At 38.5% G+C, this 18,280-nt stretch overlaps 1 protein-coding gene across 1 annotated transcript in view; it reads right to left on the reverse strand.

Annotated features, from left to right (window-relative positions):
- Positions 1 to 2,887: 2,887 nt before the first annotated feature.
- Positions 2,888 to 18,280, reverse strand: part of KaiR1D (Kainate-type ionotropic glutamate receptor subunit 1D) — a 43,655-nt gene continuing 28,262 nt past the window's right edge. Inside the window, exons 7-13 of the mRNA XM_067761774.1 lie at positions 18,108 to 18,277; positions 17,785 to 18,045; positions 17,583 to 17,714; positions 17,318 to 17,516; positions 7,722 to 7,833; positions 7,511 to 7,630; positions 2,888 to 7,395 (exon numbers count right to left, since the gene is read on the reverse strand). Coding sequence (XP_067617875.1) covers positions 7,100 to 7,395; positions 7,511 to 7,630; positions 7,722 to 7,833; positions 17,318 to 17,516; positions 17,583 to 17,714; positions 17,785 to 18,045; positions 18,108 to 18,277 — 1,290 coding nt within the window. The 3' untranslated portion in view covers positions 2,888 to 7,099. The remainder of the gene's footprint in view (positions 7,396 to 7,510; positions 7,631 to 7,721; positions 7,834 to 17,317; positions 17,517 to 17,582; positions 17,715 to 17,784; positions 18,046 to 18,107; positions 18,278 to 18,280) is intronic.

Genomic DNA, 18,280 nt, shown 5'->3' on the forward strand with positions numbered 1-18,280 from the left:
CAAACCACTCAATGATGTTTTGCGTGAAATTCAAAGAGCTTACGGTAGCAGACCGCTCCAAATTTGTAAAAGAAAACAATTATTGCGAGAATTGTTTGTCATACTCACATCTCTAGCGTGATTGTCAGAGCAAGTTTTCATGCGTTTATTGCCAAAAACGACATCACTCTCTCCTCCATTGTCAACAACATCAGAACGTATCTCGGGCAACAGGCATCAGACCCCAAAATACACTAGCCCAAACCACAATCCCATATCAAATAAATGATGAACAAGCATCGACATCAAGGCAAGCAGCGATTGAAGCAGCGGCGCAGAAACACCAGGACTCAACCACCCACAAGGTCTCGTCACATTTCTCCAGTAGCTGTGAAACAACACTACTCCCAACGGCACTAGTCCCCATTCACCACGCCGGGGAGTACCATAAAATTCGCGCACTTATTGACCAAGGCTCTCAGAAAACATTTTTGGCAACCCGAATCCTGGACATTTTCTTCGAGGAGCCCCCTTAACCTCCTTACCCGAACCGAATGCCGAAAACGTATCCCCTACTACGAAATGGCAAAGATTAAAGGTTCTGCATCACCAGTTCAGCTCACGTTGGAAGAGCGAGTACCTACAAACCTTGCATAAAAGATATAAATGGAAACATCCCCAACAAAATATTCGCGAAGGAGATATGGTCGTCATCAAAAACGACCTTCACCCCCCCAATGAATGGCGCTTGGGCCGAGTTATCAAACTCCATGCGGGCGCCGATCAACGGGTTCGTGTGGTAGGTGTCCGCACCCAAGCAGGTATAGTCACGCGAAATATTACTAAACTCTGCCTCCTCCCATCTCAGGAACTGCCGCCATAGCAACTCTCTACATCAGCGAATAATCTTCAACAAAGTCGACGGAACTTCAGAGGATCTCGAAGAGCGTCTACATCCCTCAGCTCCGCAGACCGGTCGCCATGTTGAAGACATGAGTCAAATATACATATGCATACACGTACAATATTAATATATATAATCCTTACATCTTAATACTTACCTTAAATTTGTAATATATACCTACCCTTTTTAATTATGTATAGACATTTCAGATATACTTACCCTTACTTGAAATACTTACCATTCAGAAATATTTACATTGTATAAAATCACATACTCATACTCATATTTTACATTCACCCTGTATCGATTTAGTAAGCTACCGTTTGCCTAAAATATGCAGATTTAAGAAATGCATACATATTTTCCTATTTACCTATTTATATACTTACCGTTTTTCTCTCTCCTTAAGTTAAAAAGTAAGCGGTCCAACTGAATGCATTGGACCGCTTTTAAGTGAGTTAATCGTCATACGCCTAACTATTCGCGCCGCTAATATAATTGATTGAACGTGTCAACCCGTAAACCAAATAATTAAAAGTAATAAAGTTTATATTTGGATATTAAAACGAAAGTTGTCGCGTTCTTGATTTATTTTGCAGTGAAGTGCTTTCCCCCTAAATCTCTCAGTGCACCATTACCTCATACAGTGCATTTTTTATACAAGAACTAAGACCCACTCCCTTTTAAAACCCTCATTACCACCTTTCATTTGATACCCATATCGTACAAACACATTCTAGAGCCACCCCTGGTCCACCTTTATGGCGATATCTTGAAAAGGCGTCCACCTATAGAACTAAGACCCACTCCCTTTTAAAATACTCATTAGCACCTTTCGTTTGATACCCATATTGTACAAACGCATTCTAGAGTCACCCCTGGTCCACGTTTATGGCGATATCTCGAAAAGGCGTCCACCTATAGAACAAAGCCCCACGCCCTATTGAAATACTCATTAACACCTTTCATTTGATACCCATATCGTACAAACACATTCTAGAGTCACCCCTGGTCCACCTTTATGGCGATATCTCGAAAAGGCGTCCACCTATAGAACTAAGGTCCACTCCCTTTTAAAATGTTCATTAACCGCTTTCATTTCATACCCATATCGTACAAACAAATTCTAGGGTCACCCCTGGTCCACCTTTATGGCGATATCCCTAAATGGCGTCCACCTATAGAACTATGGCCCACTCCCTCATAAAATACTCTTTAATACCTTTCATTTGATACACATGTCATACAAACACATTCCAGGGTTGCCTTCGGTTCATTTTCCTACATGTTTATTTTCCCTTATGTTGTCACCATAGCTCTCAACTGAGTATGTAATGTTCGGTTACACCCGAACTTAACCTTCCTTACTTGTTTAAAATACAAGTGCAATAAATTTAATTAACCCGTATTAAATTAGCATTAAATATTGTGCAATTTAGTACGGTCTCGTTTTTTGATTGGGCTGAAAAGGTTTGGCTAGCTTAAGAGACATCCTGTGACCCTCCGGATACAATCATGGCGTAGAAAGTTCTTCTAATAAAGGTTATATCCAGATTTATATATTTTTAATTCGAAATTCTTGTCTCTTAAATCGGTGTAAGTTCTTTTAAGAATCACAAATATGAGCCCTAAAAAGGACGCAAAAAAGATTAAAAAATTATTCCAAAATAGCTCCAAAATTAATGTAGAAACAGCTACAAAACGTTCAAATTGAAATCGGAGTAATTATGGACTCTTATGACATTTTTGGTCCCGTGAAATTTGACTATGTTGGCTTGGTCACCACTGATTTAGACATCGCCATTCCTGCCGGGGCATGCACACAAGTGCCCACAGTCTACGTTACATGTATACCACTTGCGTGTATATCATATAAACATTTTTTATTAATTGAATTTATCATCAACCTTACCAATTAATTTGTACCCAACACAATTATTATTCAGTTAAATTTTGTTTTATTTTTAGAAATACATGTACTACTTATACATACATGACGTTCATTCCTATCTATTTAAGGATTCGATGAACTGCTGTTGATTGATTATGTAAGTTTATATGTATGTATGTCATGTTTTTTACAGTTAATATATACCACTATCTATTTTTTGAATTAACTGAATTGATTTGATAATTGAAAAATGGTTTAAAATTTATTATAGTATGACCATTATTTGGTATTGATTCGGATTATTTAATGATAGGGGTTGTAATAGGCAAATGTTCAAAATTATAATTGTGGGTTTGAACCTAATTTTAATTGCCAATTTTAAGTTTTAAGCATGTTATTATACCGAGCTGTACAGGGACTAGAACTTCGTCCACATAGCAGAAGATTTTCACGGTGAAAAGGATTTAAGAAAGCCATAGAGCTCCACATATACAAATTCTGAGGAAGAATAGAGAAATCGATTGAGTAACCTTAGTTCAACTATCCTACAATCCATTTTATCACATGATATCATGATTATTGAGATATTTAAGTAACGGGAGACCTCCATTGAACTGATAGAGAACTCGGTCTCCATTGGTGCTCCCAATTGGTGTCAGTTTTCGCGATAGATGGCTGGCTTGCTTCGAAACGGAAAAAATCGCGTAGGTGGTTAAGCGCTAATTAATGATGATGAGGTATAAAATGAAAATAAAATAGATAAGGTCAAACAGCGTAATACCAGTACGGATAAGGCTAAAGCTCTTTAGATTACAGCTGTGAGTGGGATTCGAACCTGCAATCTTGTGATGATCGATCAGCTGATATATATAGTTTAACTGCTTCCTCGACATCTGGCAACTCTGCCGTGCTCAACCGTTCTTCCTGCAGCGCGCACCTCCTAAATCTGCTGTTTCTGACTAGGCCTAACTTATAAGCATTTGAGGCCAGCATTGTCCAATTGATATCGCGAGTCTTAAGTCTTGTCTCTTTGGAGATATGAGCAAATTTGTGAGTTCAACGTCGTAGAATTTGCACATGATCTTAGAAATTTTGCAGCCCTGCGCTTCTATTCACGCCCTTCCTATTTGGTACATCATATGCAACTCCTGTCTACTTTTGATTTCTCCCCAAACAAGTTGCCATCCTTTGCCAACTCATCGGCCTTTTTTTTACCTTCTATCACTTTATGACTGGGAACCTTGTATATGGTCCGGCCTGAGCGAAGTGTGTCTTCTTTGCATTCCAGGCAACTTCCTGAGTACGTACTGTTTGAATGCCAGCTACTTTATTCATACGGAAATTTATTGAAATGATTTAACACTTTTTTGTTGAAAGTTAAGGAAAGTGAAGAAAGGCACGTTTTATGGGGCTCTAACGTCAAGGTATAAATGTTTTTAACATCGCGCTAGCTTAATATTAAATCATTTATCGATAAAGATAAATTTTCAACTCCTTTTGAGATTCATAAAACTCACAAACGCCACAAGGAGTGATTGCCCTAAATGCAACAACGTGTTGTCAGACACGTTCCAACCCCTAACTCACTGACTATAAGTCCAATTTACCGTTAAAACCTGAATAGGTTACTAAGTCTGAATACGTTACGAACCTGAATACGTTATGAAGTCTGTTCCTATCAGTGAACCCGACTCAGTTGACGTATTTTTAATATCCTTGTTGGGTCGAGCGTAATGCAAAAATACGGCGGCGATTGAAGCTTAACTTGTGACGAAATGTGAGGAGTTCTGAAGGATAAACATTCCACGTTTGCATCACCAATCCCCCAACTGCTGGTAGTGCATGAACCCAATAGATTACTGGTTGATATGCCTCGCTTTATTTACCTTAATAAGTGTAGAGAGCGATGAAAATAGTCATTTAGAATACCACTACAAATATCAGAATGCCTAAGTTAGACGAAAGTCTCAAGAAACTTTTGTATATAATGCACGGTTGACGTACAGATGCGGACTGTGTTGGAAGAAGCGATGGATCTTGGAGTATTCGAGAGAAAGTTTCTTGTGAAGATTTATGGTCATATCTATAAAAACTTACGTAGGCTGCCGGAAGTCTACATTTGTGATTTATGATGTTTGAGAAAATATAATATCCATCTTTTCTGCATGCATGCCTGAAGCCCAATAACAGGTGTATACAGCAATATCTTTGTCGGTGTCGGCCCTAGATCTACCCAGTAGACTCCTTGTCCACCTTGCAGAGTAGTCTTGCCATGTAGCTCTTGAAATTGCACAGCCCGTGGTACTCTTCCACTTTTGCCAGTCTTTGTTCATGCGAAAATTCCGGATTTTCCCCTTTGGGTATGCTTGCAAGAAGCGTATTGGAATGATTTTCCGCAATCTCTTGTCAAATTTGGTTTGTAAGCCACTACTAGCTTTGAGCTAGTGTAAAGTGCAGGTAGCGCCTTTACTGCTGCTTGTCTGTATGAAAAGATAGATATGTACATTGCCAGTTATGTTCCGAAACTCGAGTGATTTGCAGGCCTGCCAAATCGCTAGGACTTCTGCTTGAAACATACTACATTATGACGGTAGTTTGAATGATGTAACAAGCCCCAGGGAATGCGAATAGATACCAGCCCGCACACCTGTGCCCATTTTGGAACAGATTAGTACCAGAATAGCACCAAATTATTCAAAGAATAGATACGGCCTAAAATCTCTTCGGAGGTTATCGCGCCTTACATTTATTTATTTATTTTTTTTTTTAGATACGGTTCCATCTCATTTAAAATTTGATCGTAGTCCGTCAATCCGTTACGAATGATCCCATTAGCTCCATATCAGTCCAGATGCGCACGCATGTATATGTCAAAGCACACAGCTGGGTATACATTGCTCGGTTTTAATACAATTTGGACTTTTTAACAGGATTCTCCCTTAGTTTAGGTTAGATTTGGTGGTAGCTACTCTGATAGGGGAAGCTCACTTGGACAACATGAAGGTCCGTTGTGATACCACATACAATAAAATAAAATAAAGTAACCGTGATGTAGATAAACCTACTTAGAGAATCGCTGGGTAGCAACGATAAAGTTACGAATGATACCGATCTCAACCTTGGATAAATTCTCGGGAGATCCAAATGAGTCGCGACTAAATTACCTTCGCCTTGTTCTTGAAAAAGCTGGGCAATTAAGCATAAAGTGATGTGATGATTCCACCTCATCATCCTCCATACAGCTGCAGCATGATGGAATTTGCAGTATATTTAGACGTATCGCATGGATACCCATGAGACAGTGCCCTGTCAGAACCCCAATCGCCATTAATAGGTGAGCCTTAGTGAACCCAATTATTTAAGCAGTCCTCCTGCCATCCACTTTCGGCCAGAGAGATCTTGCTACTCTGCAATATGTGGTGTCCGCCCAACGCTTGCTGAGCTGACGCGGAGGCCCAGCTATAGAGAAGCAATCCACAGGTGGCAAGCGGAATCCCGAAATCCCTACAGCCATCTTCATCCGCATCAATTGTACCGATGCGGGCTAAGAGATCCGCTTGACAGTTACCCGGGATATCACTATGGCCCGGGACCCAGATAATCTTAATTTTAAAATAATTCGATGCAATCGCAAGCGAGGTCAGGCACTCCCAGACCACCCTCGATCGCAATGTAGTTGAGCTAAAGGCATTGATAACCGCTTGGCTATCAGAGTAGATATTAGATTCCCTAACCGTAGTAGCACTGGATAGCATTTCATCCACCGCATCCTTAATCGCAGCAACTTCCGCTTGGAATACACTGCAGTGATCAGCCAAATTAAACTTGCGGCTTACATTTAGCTCTTGACAAAAGACCCCCGTCCAACTTCGACCCATCCGTGAACAAGTTAACCGGTCCCATGCCCCAGATAATTTCTCTTTCCCACTCCTCTCTCGGTGGAATAACTGTGGTGAAGGTTGTATAGGGATTATCCCTTAGTTGTTTTCTTTTTTTGTGCATTCAATTATATTTGTATGTGCTATGAATTTATGTAGAGTACATGTTTAAATGCAAATAGTACAAACATGAAATATGTATTACTAACTATTGTACGTTAAATGTAGCGCTAAATATATACTTATGTGTAATACTGATTTAATGCGCTCCTAATTAATAGTATCTAAATAGTTTTTAATACAAATCCTACAATGACACTAAACTTTCACGATTATTTTGCTCTTTTGTATTATTGTGCTTTTCCTAAGAACTTTCGCTCTATTTTTACTTATCAAATTCAAATCCATTGATTTCTGGTCTACTTACTATTCTACATAAGTCTTATCTTATTCGTGCAATATCGCATTTAATCTTTCTTCTACAGCAACTTTTCGCGATTTCCACACAAATTCACATACAGCAATTACACACGCCACACCCATACCACCCATCAACACTACAAATACACCACCCACATTCGCCAAGCCCAATTCATTAGCGGCTGATGATGATTTGGATGTTTCAACACGACAACTGCCACCGCCACGTTTCTCCTTCCACCATTTCGTTTTCAAAATATATAATTTTCCTTCCTCTTGTAATTTAAGTATAACTCCATTTATGGCTGTGCGATAAGGTGAATCTGTAATGTAATACAATAATTAATTGGTTGCAAGTACAAATATTTATATGTGCATACGTATATGTGCATACATATGTATGTAAATATATTGAATTACTAAAAAGTTTGCACTTACTTGGTGGTGCCGCTATTCCATATCCTTTGGTATCCAACATACCGCCGACTTGTGTTAGCTCACAATTACGTTCCGTTACATACTCAATTGATGTTGATTCCATTAGAAATGCATAAGTACCTGTAATAATGTTGATATTTGAAAAAAGTTATATTTATACTCTTATACTTAGGTGCTGTGATGGAATCACTGTGCTTTTAGCTATACTCACCTTTACCCTTTGCAACGCGTTCCACCCCCTCGGCATTGGTTGAAGTAAATACAGATGGTCGTGCAGACTCCATGAACGACCACATACGTTGATAAGTAGAAATTTTTGATTCCTAATAAAATACATCAAATTCGGTCAAATGTTATACTGGCAGTTATCTTTTGAGCTCAAGTTGGAAATAAAAACAATTCTTGTAAACCGATTTCTTAAAATATTTTCTAAATTCATCTAGAAATTCTAGACGTGGAAGCTCAACGTAAAGGAGACCTTAAACAGGAACTCGACGGCATTTTATGCACGTACAAGTGTTTAAGTGACTTAAACTATGAACATTTTTCGTTCGCTTGTTCCATTAGCCAATGAGTGTGCTAGTAATTCTCAACTGGTTAATGAAATATTCTAAAGACATAGTTTAAATTTTTTATCTCAAAGCGGTGGTTTTTCAAAGCAAAATAAGGTGGCTGAACCCGCAGCCAATACGTTAGAGCCCCCAGTGCTCGCCCCCAATAAATACATAAAAGGTGTAACGGGTACATAGCGACCTCTCTCTAAAAATAATAAAATAATATACACTGAAAGAAAGAGACTGCTAAAATTAACCGAAATACGGGTCAATTCAACCAAAATTTCTGTCAATTTTTATCCATCGCAACAAGATGTTGAATCAACGGCGCACAAATCGTTGATTCGTAATTGACCGTTTTAGTAGTCAAATGAACAAAAAGTTGTTGTGACGGCCTTGTACGAAAGTACCTATGTTGCCATATAAATAAATAAATGTAAGGCGCGATAACCTCCGAAGAGATTTTAGGCCGAGCTTCTCTTCCAATTTGCGTCGTGCTCCTTTTTAATTTTTTCTACAACCGAAATTTCTGTAAATTTTTATCCATCGCAACAAGATGTTGAATCCACTGCGCACAAATCGTTGATTCGTAATTGACCGTTTTAGTAGTCAAATGAACAAAAAAGTTGTTGCGACAGCTTTGTACGAAAGTACCTACATATGTTGCCATATAAATAAATAAATGTAAGGCGCGATAATCTCCGAAGAGATTTTAGACCGAGCTTCTCTTCCAATTTGCGTAGTGCTACTTTTTAATTTTTCCTATAAATTGGCCGGACGGGACCTACTTGTTTTATGTCGACTCCGAATGGCATCTGCGAGGCAGATGAGTTTTCACTGAGAGCTTTTCATGGCATAAATACACTCGGAGTGCTTGCCAAACACTGCCGAGGGCGACCCCGCTTAGAAAAATGTTCTTCTAATTGAAAAACCTTATTTCTAAAATTTTGATATCGCTTTGCCCGGGCCCAGAGCATTCGGTGTGGTAGGCGGAGCACGCTACCATCACACTATGGCGGCCGCCAATATACATACGTAAATATGTGAATAAATAAATACGCATGCTTGCTCAACGGCAGTACAATTAGAATATCGATTGAGAGAAAGGTTTAAACTATATTTCACATTGGGTCCTGAGGTAAATATGGCATTAGCGGCAGCTGTATTGACACCAAATATGAAAACGAAATGGTTGCGAGTTATCCAAAAAACTTTGCCTGACTGTACTGAGGAGCAGATCAGTAAAAGAGTGATTAAAGTAATAAGCACTTTCTTCCAAAATTATTCCACATGTTTTGAAACGGCCGTGCCTCAGTTGGACTATGAAAGCTCTTTTTATGATTTCAATGATGAAGGTAGTTTCATCTATATTATATGATTTTTCAAACTAAATATTATTTTGGTTCCAGAACATGATGAGAAGGCGTTAGTTCCCAGGATACCAATTTCACCAAACGAGTCAAACGGTTTCAAAGAAGTGGTTAGGAATCAGCTATATGCGTATTTGAATGACCCGGCACCAGGTCTTTAAATTTGGAATAAATATGGTGCACTGAAGGAAGCGTGTCTAGCGTTCAATACCCCGCTTATGTCATCAGCGCCCGTCGAAAGCTGTTTTCATTTGTTGGAATAGTCAATACCCCAAGACGGAATTCATTGTATAAATTTTCTTTTGAAAAGTTGGTTGTAATGATGTCGAATATAAACTTTTTGTGATACATATGTAATATAAATCAGCATACATTTAAAGCGTCGAGAATCTCATGTGTTTTTTTTCAGAACGTGCCTTTAATTTTTATACTACAACTAGTATGAGAAAAAGTGGATAGACCCACCAATAAGTGTACGGAAATGACCAGGGCTATGATCCGAAAACAATCCCGTTCTTACTTGTTTAATAAGATTTATGTTTTGAATAAAAGTTCTTCAAAGTTTGTTACTTTATGAATTAAACGAAAAAAATAACAAAAATATTTCAGAATAGTTGATCTAATCAAAATTAATCGAGAAATCTAATCGAATTTTTTTTGATTAGTTTTGATTGGATATGCTAATCGTCGCTAATCGCCATTCGATTTTTGATTATTTCCTATCTAATCAATTAGTAATCTAAAATATTAAAGAATCAAAAAAACCAATGATGAAATTATTTTATTTTGTAATCGTAATGATTTCTATTTCTAATCGAAGTTCCCCAGCTCTGATATACATACATATGTGCGCACTTGGTTCGGTTAGAACTTCAATTGTGCGCACATCAAGTATGCTGGCACATATCAAACATTATACAATGTATTATTTTGTTTTATTAAACGCACTTTCACCAAATTTTATATTTTATAATTTATTATACTCAGTTGAGCAGAGCTCACAGAGTATATTAAGTTTGATTGGATAACGGTTGGTTGTACATATATAAAGGAATCGAGATAGATATAGACTTCCATATATCAAAATAATCAGGATCGAAAAAAAATTTGATTGAGCCATGTCCGTCCGTCCGTCCGTTAACACGATAACTTGAGTAAATTTTGAGGTATCTTGATGAAATTTGGTATGTAGGTTCCTAAGCACTCATCTCAGATCGCTATTTAAAATGAACGATATCGGACTATAACCACGCCCACTTTTTCGATATCGAAAATTTCGAAAAACCGAAAAAGTGTGATAATTCATTACAAAAGACAGCTAAAGCGACGAAACTTGGTAGGTGAGTTGAACTTATGACGCAGAATAGAAAATTAGTAAAATTTTGGACAATGGGCGTGGCACCGCCCACTTTTAAAAGAAGGTAATTTAAAACTTTTGCAAGCTGTAATTTGGCAATCGTTGAAGATATCATGATGAAATTTGGCAGAAACGTTACTCCTGTTACTATATGTACGCTTAATAAAAATTAGCAAAATCGGAGAAGGACCTCGCCCACTTTAAAAAAAAAAATTTTAAAGTAAAATTTTAACAAAAAATTTAATATCTTTACAGTATATAAGTAAATTATGTCAAGATTCAACTCCAGTAATGATATGGTGCAACAAAATACAAAAATAACAGAAAATTTCAAAATGGGCGGTGCTCCGCCCTTTTTCATTTAATTTGTCTAGGATACTTTTAACGCCATAAGTCGAACAAAAATTAACCAATCCTTTTGAAATTTGGTAGAGGCATAGATTTTATGACGTTAACTGTTTTCTGTGAAAATGGGCGAAATCGGTTAATGCCACGCCCAGTTTTTATACACAGTCGTCCGTCTGTCCTTCCGCATGGCCTTTAACACGATAACTTGAGCAAAAATCGACATATTTTTACTGAACTTAGTTCACGTGCTTACTTGAACTCACTTTATCTTGGTAAGAAAAATGAACGAAATCTGACTATGACCACGCCCACTTTTTCGATATCGAAAATTACGAAAAATGAAAAAATGCCATAATTCTATACCAAATACGAAAAAAAGGATGAAACATGGTAAGGATTGTTTTATTGACGCGAAATATAACTTTAGAAAAAACTTTATAAAATGGTTGTGACACGTACCATATTAAGTAGAAGAAAATGAAAAAGCTCTGCAGGCCAAATAAAAAACCCTTAAAATCTTGGCAGGTATTACATATATAAATAAAGTAGCGGTATCCAACAGATGATGTTCTGGGTCACCCTGGCCCACATTTTGGTCGATATCTGGAAAACGCCTTCACACCACTCCCTTTTAAAACTCTCATTAATACCTTTAATTTGATACCCATATCGTTCAAACACATTCTAGAGTCACCCCTGGTCCACCTTTATTGCGATACCTCGAAAAGGCGTTCACCTATAGAACTAAGGCCCCCTCCCCTTTAAAATACTCACTAACACCTTTCTTTTGATACCCATATTGCACAAACGAATTGTAGAGTCACCCCTGGTCCACCTTTATGGCGGTATCTCGAAACGGCGTCCACCTATGGAACTAAGGATTACTCCCTTTTAAAATACTCATTAACACGTTTATTTTGATACCCATATTGTACAAACAAATTCTAGGGTCACCCCTGGTCCACCTTTATGGCGATATCTCGAAAATGCGACCACCTATAAAACTACCACCACTCCCTTTTAAAACCCTAATTAATACCTTTAATTTGATACCCATATCATACAAACACATTCTAGAGTCACCCCTGGTCCACCTTTATGGCGATATTTCGAAACGGCGTTCACCTATAGAACTAAGGCCCACTCACTTTTAAAATACTCATTAACACCATTCGTTTGATGCCCATATTGCACAAGCAAATTCTAGGGTCACCCCTGGTCCACCTTTGTGGCGATATCTCGAAACGGCGACCACCTATACAACAACCACCACTCCCTTTTAAAACCCTCATTAATACCTTTAATTTGATACCCATATCGTACAAACACATTCTAGAGTCAACCCTGTTCCACCTTTATGGCGATATTTCGAAACGGCATCCACCTATAGAACTAAGGCCCACTCCCTTTTAAAATACTCATTAACACCATTCGTTTGATGCCCATATTGCACAAGCAAATTCTAGGGTCACCCCTGGTCCACCTTTGTGGCGATATCTCGAAACGGCGTCCACCTGTGGAACTAAGGATTACTCCCTATTAAAATACTCATTAACACCTTTCTTTTGATACCCATATTGTACAAACAAATTCCAGGGTCACCCCTGGTCCACCTTTATGGCGATATCTCGAAACGGCGTCCACCTATGGAACTAAGAATTACTCCCTTTTAAAATACTCATTAACACCTTTCATTTGATACTCATATCGTACAAACGCATTCTAGAGTCACCCGTGGTCCACCTTTATGGCGATATCTCAAAAAGGCGACCACCTATACAACTACCACCACTCCCTTTTAAAACCCTCATTAATACCTTTAATTTGATACCCATATCGTACAAACAAATTCTAGGGTCACACCTGGTCCACCTTTATGGCGATATCTCGAAACGGCGTCCACCTGTGGCACTAATCATCACTTCCTTTTAAAATACTCATTAACACCTTTCTTTTGATACCCATATTGTACAAACAAATTCTAGAGTCACCCCTGGTCCACCTTTATGGCGATATCTCGAAAAGGCGACCACCTATACAACAACCACCACTCCCTTTTAAAACCCTCATTAATACCTTTAATTTGATACCCATATCGTACAAACACATTCTAGAGTCAACCCTGTTCCACCTTTATGGCGATATTTCGAAACGGCATCCACCTATAGAACTAAGGCCCACTCCCTTTTAAAATACTCATTAACACCATTCGTTTGATGCCCATATTGCACAAGCAAATTCTAGGGTCACCCCTGGTCCACCTTTGTGGTGATATTTCGAAACGGCGTCCACCTATGGAACTAAGGATTACTCCCTATTAAAATACTCATTAACACCTTTCTTTTTATACCCATATTGTACAAACAAATTCTAGGGTCACCCCTGGTCCACCTTTATGGCGATATCTCGAAACGGCGTCCACCTATGGAACTAAGAATTACTCCCTTTTAAAATACTCATTAACACCTTTCATTTGATACTCATATCGTACAAACGCATTCTAGAGTCACCCGTGGTCCACCTTTATGGCGATATCTCAAAAAGGCGACCACCTATACAACTACCACCACTCCCTTTTAAAACCCTCATTAATACCTTTAATTTGATACCCATATCGTACAAACAAATTCTAGGGTCACACCTGGTCCACCTTTATGGCGATATCTCGAAACGGCGTCCACCTGTGGCACTAATCATCACTTCCTTTTAAAATACTCATTAACACCTTTCTTTTGATACCCATATTGTACAAACAAATTCTAGGGTCACCCCTGGTCCACCTTTATGGCGATATTTCGAAACGGCGTCCACCTATGGAACTAAGGATTACTCCCTTTTAAAATACTCATTAACACCTTTCATTTTTTCATTTGATACCCATATCGTACAAACGCATTCTAGAGTCAACCCTGATCCACCTTTATGGCTATATCCCTAAATGGCGTCCTCCTATAGAACTATGACCCACTCCCTCATAAAATACTCTTTAATACCTTTCATTTGATACACATGTCATACAAACACATTCCAGGGTTTCCCTCGGTTCATTTTCCCACATGGTTATTTTCCCGTTTGTTGTCACCATAGCTCTCAACTGAGTATGTAATGTTCGGTTACACCCGAACTTAACCTTCCTTACTTGTTTAATTTATAGTTTTGAATTTCGCTTTTCAAATAGAAATGAAAATAATAGTCACAAAACTGATTCTCAATTCTTGCAGTTGCAGCTCAGCTCATTCTCAATATCTTTTCTCGCATGTAGGTGCCACACTTGATTGTTTCGAACATTTGTAGTATAAATATTTGACATAACATTTTAAGTAAAGAACTTGTAAGTTTTAGAAAAGTAAGGATTCAAATCGCAGGAAGGTAATTCACCACTGGAGTAACTTTACATGTAATTCGGCAAGTTTAATTTTCGTAACACTTTAATTTGAAACGATTCCAAAACAACGCAAACCTTTATGTTGTCGGAAACATCAACATTAAAAAAGGATGTTTTTTATTATGTTATTAGATTCGTTCGCGTGAGTGAAAATTCGTAAAAACTTGAACAAAATGTTACTAACTTTGGGAAAATCCTGTTCGTTCAAACAAAACTTTTGCAACAAGAGGGCGCAATTTTGCATTTCGCTTGGAAAGGAAGTTGCAAAATTGTACCCGATAAATAGATGTCCCGGTATCTCATAATTTTTTGCACAGTAAATTCAAAAAAGGATTTTTTCGTTTTGTATTGATAACTGAAAAACTAGTTTTTTGTTGTTTTCCCACTTTGTGTGTTTTTTCGGTTTGGTGGTTTTCTTATTTTGATTTTTGTTTTTAACAAGTGGCACCATCGTCATAAGTACAAATTAGGGAGCGCAGTGAGCGTAAAATTCTCTTTGAAATTTGCTCGAGACGCAATCCCTTGGCGAGCTTGAGTGCAGACCATAAGGCCATAATAGCATCATCAAATATTGGACGAATGAACTACCTATTCCTCTATCTGCGTTTCAATGGGGAGTCTCTAAAAACCACAATAGAGTTGGAAGTGTTTTGAGTGTAAGCAATCACTAGAAGGAATCGGGATAGGGAAAAGTTGATCCCTATGGGTATAGATGGAAATAAAAAAGCGGGCGAGCTAGTTAAAAACAGCGCATTCCTTGAAGCTTGTACCGTTTGCGTTTCAATCAAATTGGGTGGGATAAAAAAAGAAGACGAGAGTTGCACCTGATCGACCAAGCAGGGAAGGCGTGGAACAAAAGCGAGAAAGCAATGTGGCGAAATTATGATCAGGTCTTACGACCTTAGAATATTAAAGTAATTTTTATAAGTCCTTAAAGAGACGTGTAGGCTCATGATGGGTATTCTGACTGACAAATCCTTTTGGTCTCGCATGTTATTAAAGTAGTCGTAGTCAGTCATAGTAGGTTTAGCAAGAGTGCGCTCGATAACAAGTCTCGATACTGGCACAGCTATTAGATCTAGAAGCAGCAAGGTACATAGGTCCTAGAAATCTTCTAGTTTTTGTCAAGAGAATGTAGTTTTTCGATAACATAGGTTATGGTTTCTGATAGTTTTCAGTTTGCTCTTTGAATAAAGTTCCGGCAACATTATGGACTTATTCAGTTTATGTGAGGTTCTCACGGACCGGCCAACCTCCGGTTCAACCTAATCTAACTTTTTAAGTCTTTCATTGCACCAAATCCGAGTACACTAAGTATTTTTTTTTAAATGTCTTGAAATAGTTACTGTCTGGAACAGTTCATCAACTAGATTGGGGAAAGTGTGCATTTCAGAAAATATTTTCTGTCTTCTTTTCAACTGTGAGCTATACATATTTTCAAGACACTGTAACGTAGCGTTACAGTAGCACGACCCATCCTGTTACTTCAGCTGCGCCTAAAACTACACTACAACATATACAGTAGCACAACAATCATAACCAGCTGAAATAAGCGTCAGCTGCGGACCAACAGCCAACGGCAATGAACTGCTAAATAAACACCCGCTTCTCAATCGCGTCATGATGAAGGGCATATAAAAATCGCAACTTAGTTTTCAGGTTACCAGATCACAACAGCATTTTGCAAGTAGGATGTAACAGCCATTGAGGATGCGCTGGATATCAGCTATTTAACCATGCTACGTTATCAGAACTTTATGTAATCTCGAATATTCAAACTGTAATAAAAGGTCTAAACTCGAACGGGGAGGTGCATTCGAAAGTTGTCTGTGAATGCCCGGTAAAGCTCTACATTGCCTCGAAAAATTTGCAGTCTTAAATCTGCTGTGCCCTAGATTATCATGAAATCCTAGGTAACTCGGCGCTTTTAGCATAAATTTAAAAATGTGAAACGGGCGCGGCAACAATTGCTGTCCACTTGCAGTCTGTTCTTGAGCAGACACGCCTCTGGTAAGCTAATATACTACTACGCGTATGCTTAGAAGAGAAGTACACCCATGTGTGTACCTTACTCAGATATGAATCTGGCCTGCTCCGGCACTCATGGCAGGGACAGTTTTTCACGTTTACCTCCCGTGAGTCGTCCTACTTTTTGCAGTGCTCTCCCAATTATGTTTAGAGTAGCACCTAACAGAAGGAAAACTACAGGCAAAAAGAGTCATATATGTAGAGCAGCCATAGGGTTGCACATCATTTCGTATTCTGTCGCAGCCGATGCCTCCCCTTGCAAGATAGCAAGATTATTCTAGGTTCAATACATGAACATGTAGCGTTACGATTGGAGTTTTGTACTGTTAAGTGACAGCGGTGTCACACCTAAAGCTAAAGTGTACCACGAAAATAAGTAATGAAGCTTGACCTTAATCATCTTGGAGAAATGTCGCGCCGTGTATTGAAACATTTTTTTTTAATTCAGTTGATCCACATAAATCCCCTCTAAATTGTGTCGCAGATAGGAGAATGGATACATAAAATACTGTCTGTTAGTCCAGGAAAGTGTTGGGGAATGTTATCGATGTCATTGGCAGCATTTAAGTAGACCTGATATGTTGCGAAAATAGCAATTGAGGTTATAGCTCGACTACCTCGAGAACTATTTGATAAGACGTTGAATTTCCTGGGCCATTCCATCTGTCACTTTCTCCTTCCGTTAGGAGCCATATGTAGACAAATTGGTTGACACTTGACAGGACGTACATACCTCAACTATGGACAAAAATTTCGGCTACGTACCCTAAAAAATGCAGCCGTGCTGCCACCTTTCAAGGCCCCATATTTAATACGAGTCTGTTTTGCTAAATCCTCAGCGCTATCGATAGGTGAGTCCATGCGTTCGACTGTTAAGAAAGCAGCTAAATTAGCAGTGTATGAAGAGATCATGATCAAAGTGAAGAACCACCAAATACCAGCGACCATACGTGTAGACAACGCCCTAAAAAGTTAAAACAGAAGAAAAGTACATTTCTTCTGGAAGCTTAATTAAAAGAGTTTAACTTACTTGGGTAAAAAGTCACATCCCTGCTGCATTAACGAACCAATTGCAAACCACATACAATTCATGAGCGTAAATTGATTTTCGACTTTCTCACCATGACCGTCGTCATATGCAGGCCATTCATAAGGAGTGAAACTAGATGAGTAAAAAAAAAAGAAGCGACATAATAAACTTAGTACTGAACAGCTGTGCGATATTAACAAACCGCGCTAAAATGAAGAGCAACACAGAAACGCCCAAATACGCTGTGGCCATATAAATCCAGACGTCAAGCGACAGCGGCGACAGAAATGAGAATAAATTTGGTGGCTGTTTAACTGGTTTGCGATAGAGTACCGATACGCCTAAGTTCATAAAAGGCATCGTAAAATCGACCGCCTGCTCACGCTCAAAGGTTATAGTGAGATCAGCAACGGCAAGATCGGCACGTTGTTCCAATAGTTCACGTATCATGCCATTCCATTCACTAAACAGATTATATAATTTAAGATTAAACAAGTAAAAGTTTGATATAGTTCTAATATTAACCCGGTTTGTTTGTTGAGACTGCCATAATTGCCATCAGGAACTAATTGTATTCTGTAGCTGAAACCCAATGCCTTTGAAATTTCATGTATGAGATCAACAACATAACCTTCGAACTGATCGTTACCCGTGAGCGGCATAGTCGATTCCTTACGCATACAATATGGATTGCTCTG

The sequence above is a fragment of the Eurosta solidaginis genome, chromosome 1, assembly GCF_040869045.1.
Source record: "Eurosta solidaginis isolate ZX-2024a chromosome 1, ASM4086904v1, whole genome shotgun sequence".
NCBI lineage: Eukaryota > Metazoa > Arthropoda > Insecta > Diptera > Tephritidae > Eurosta > Eurosta solidaginis.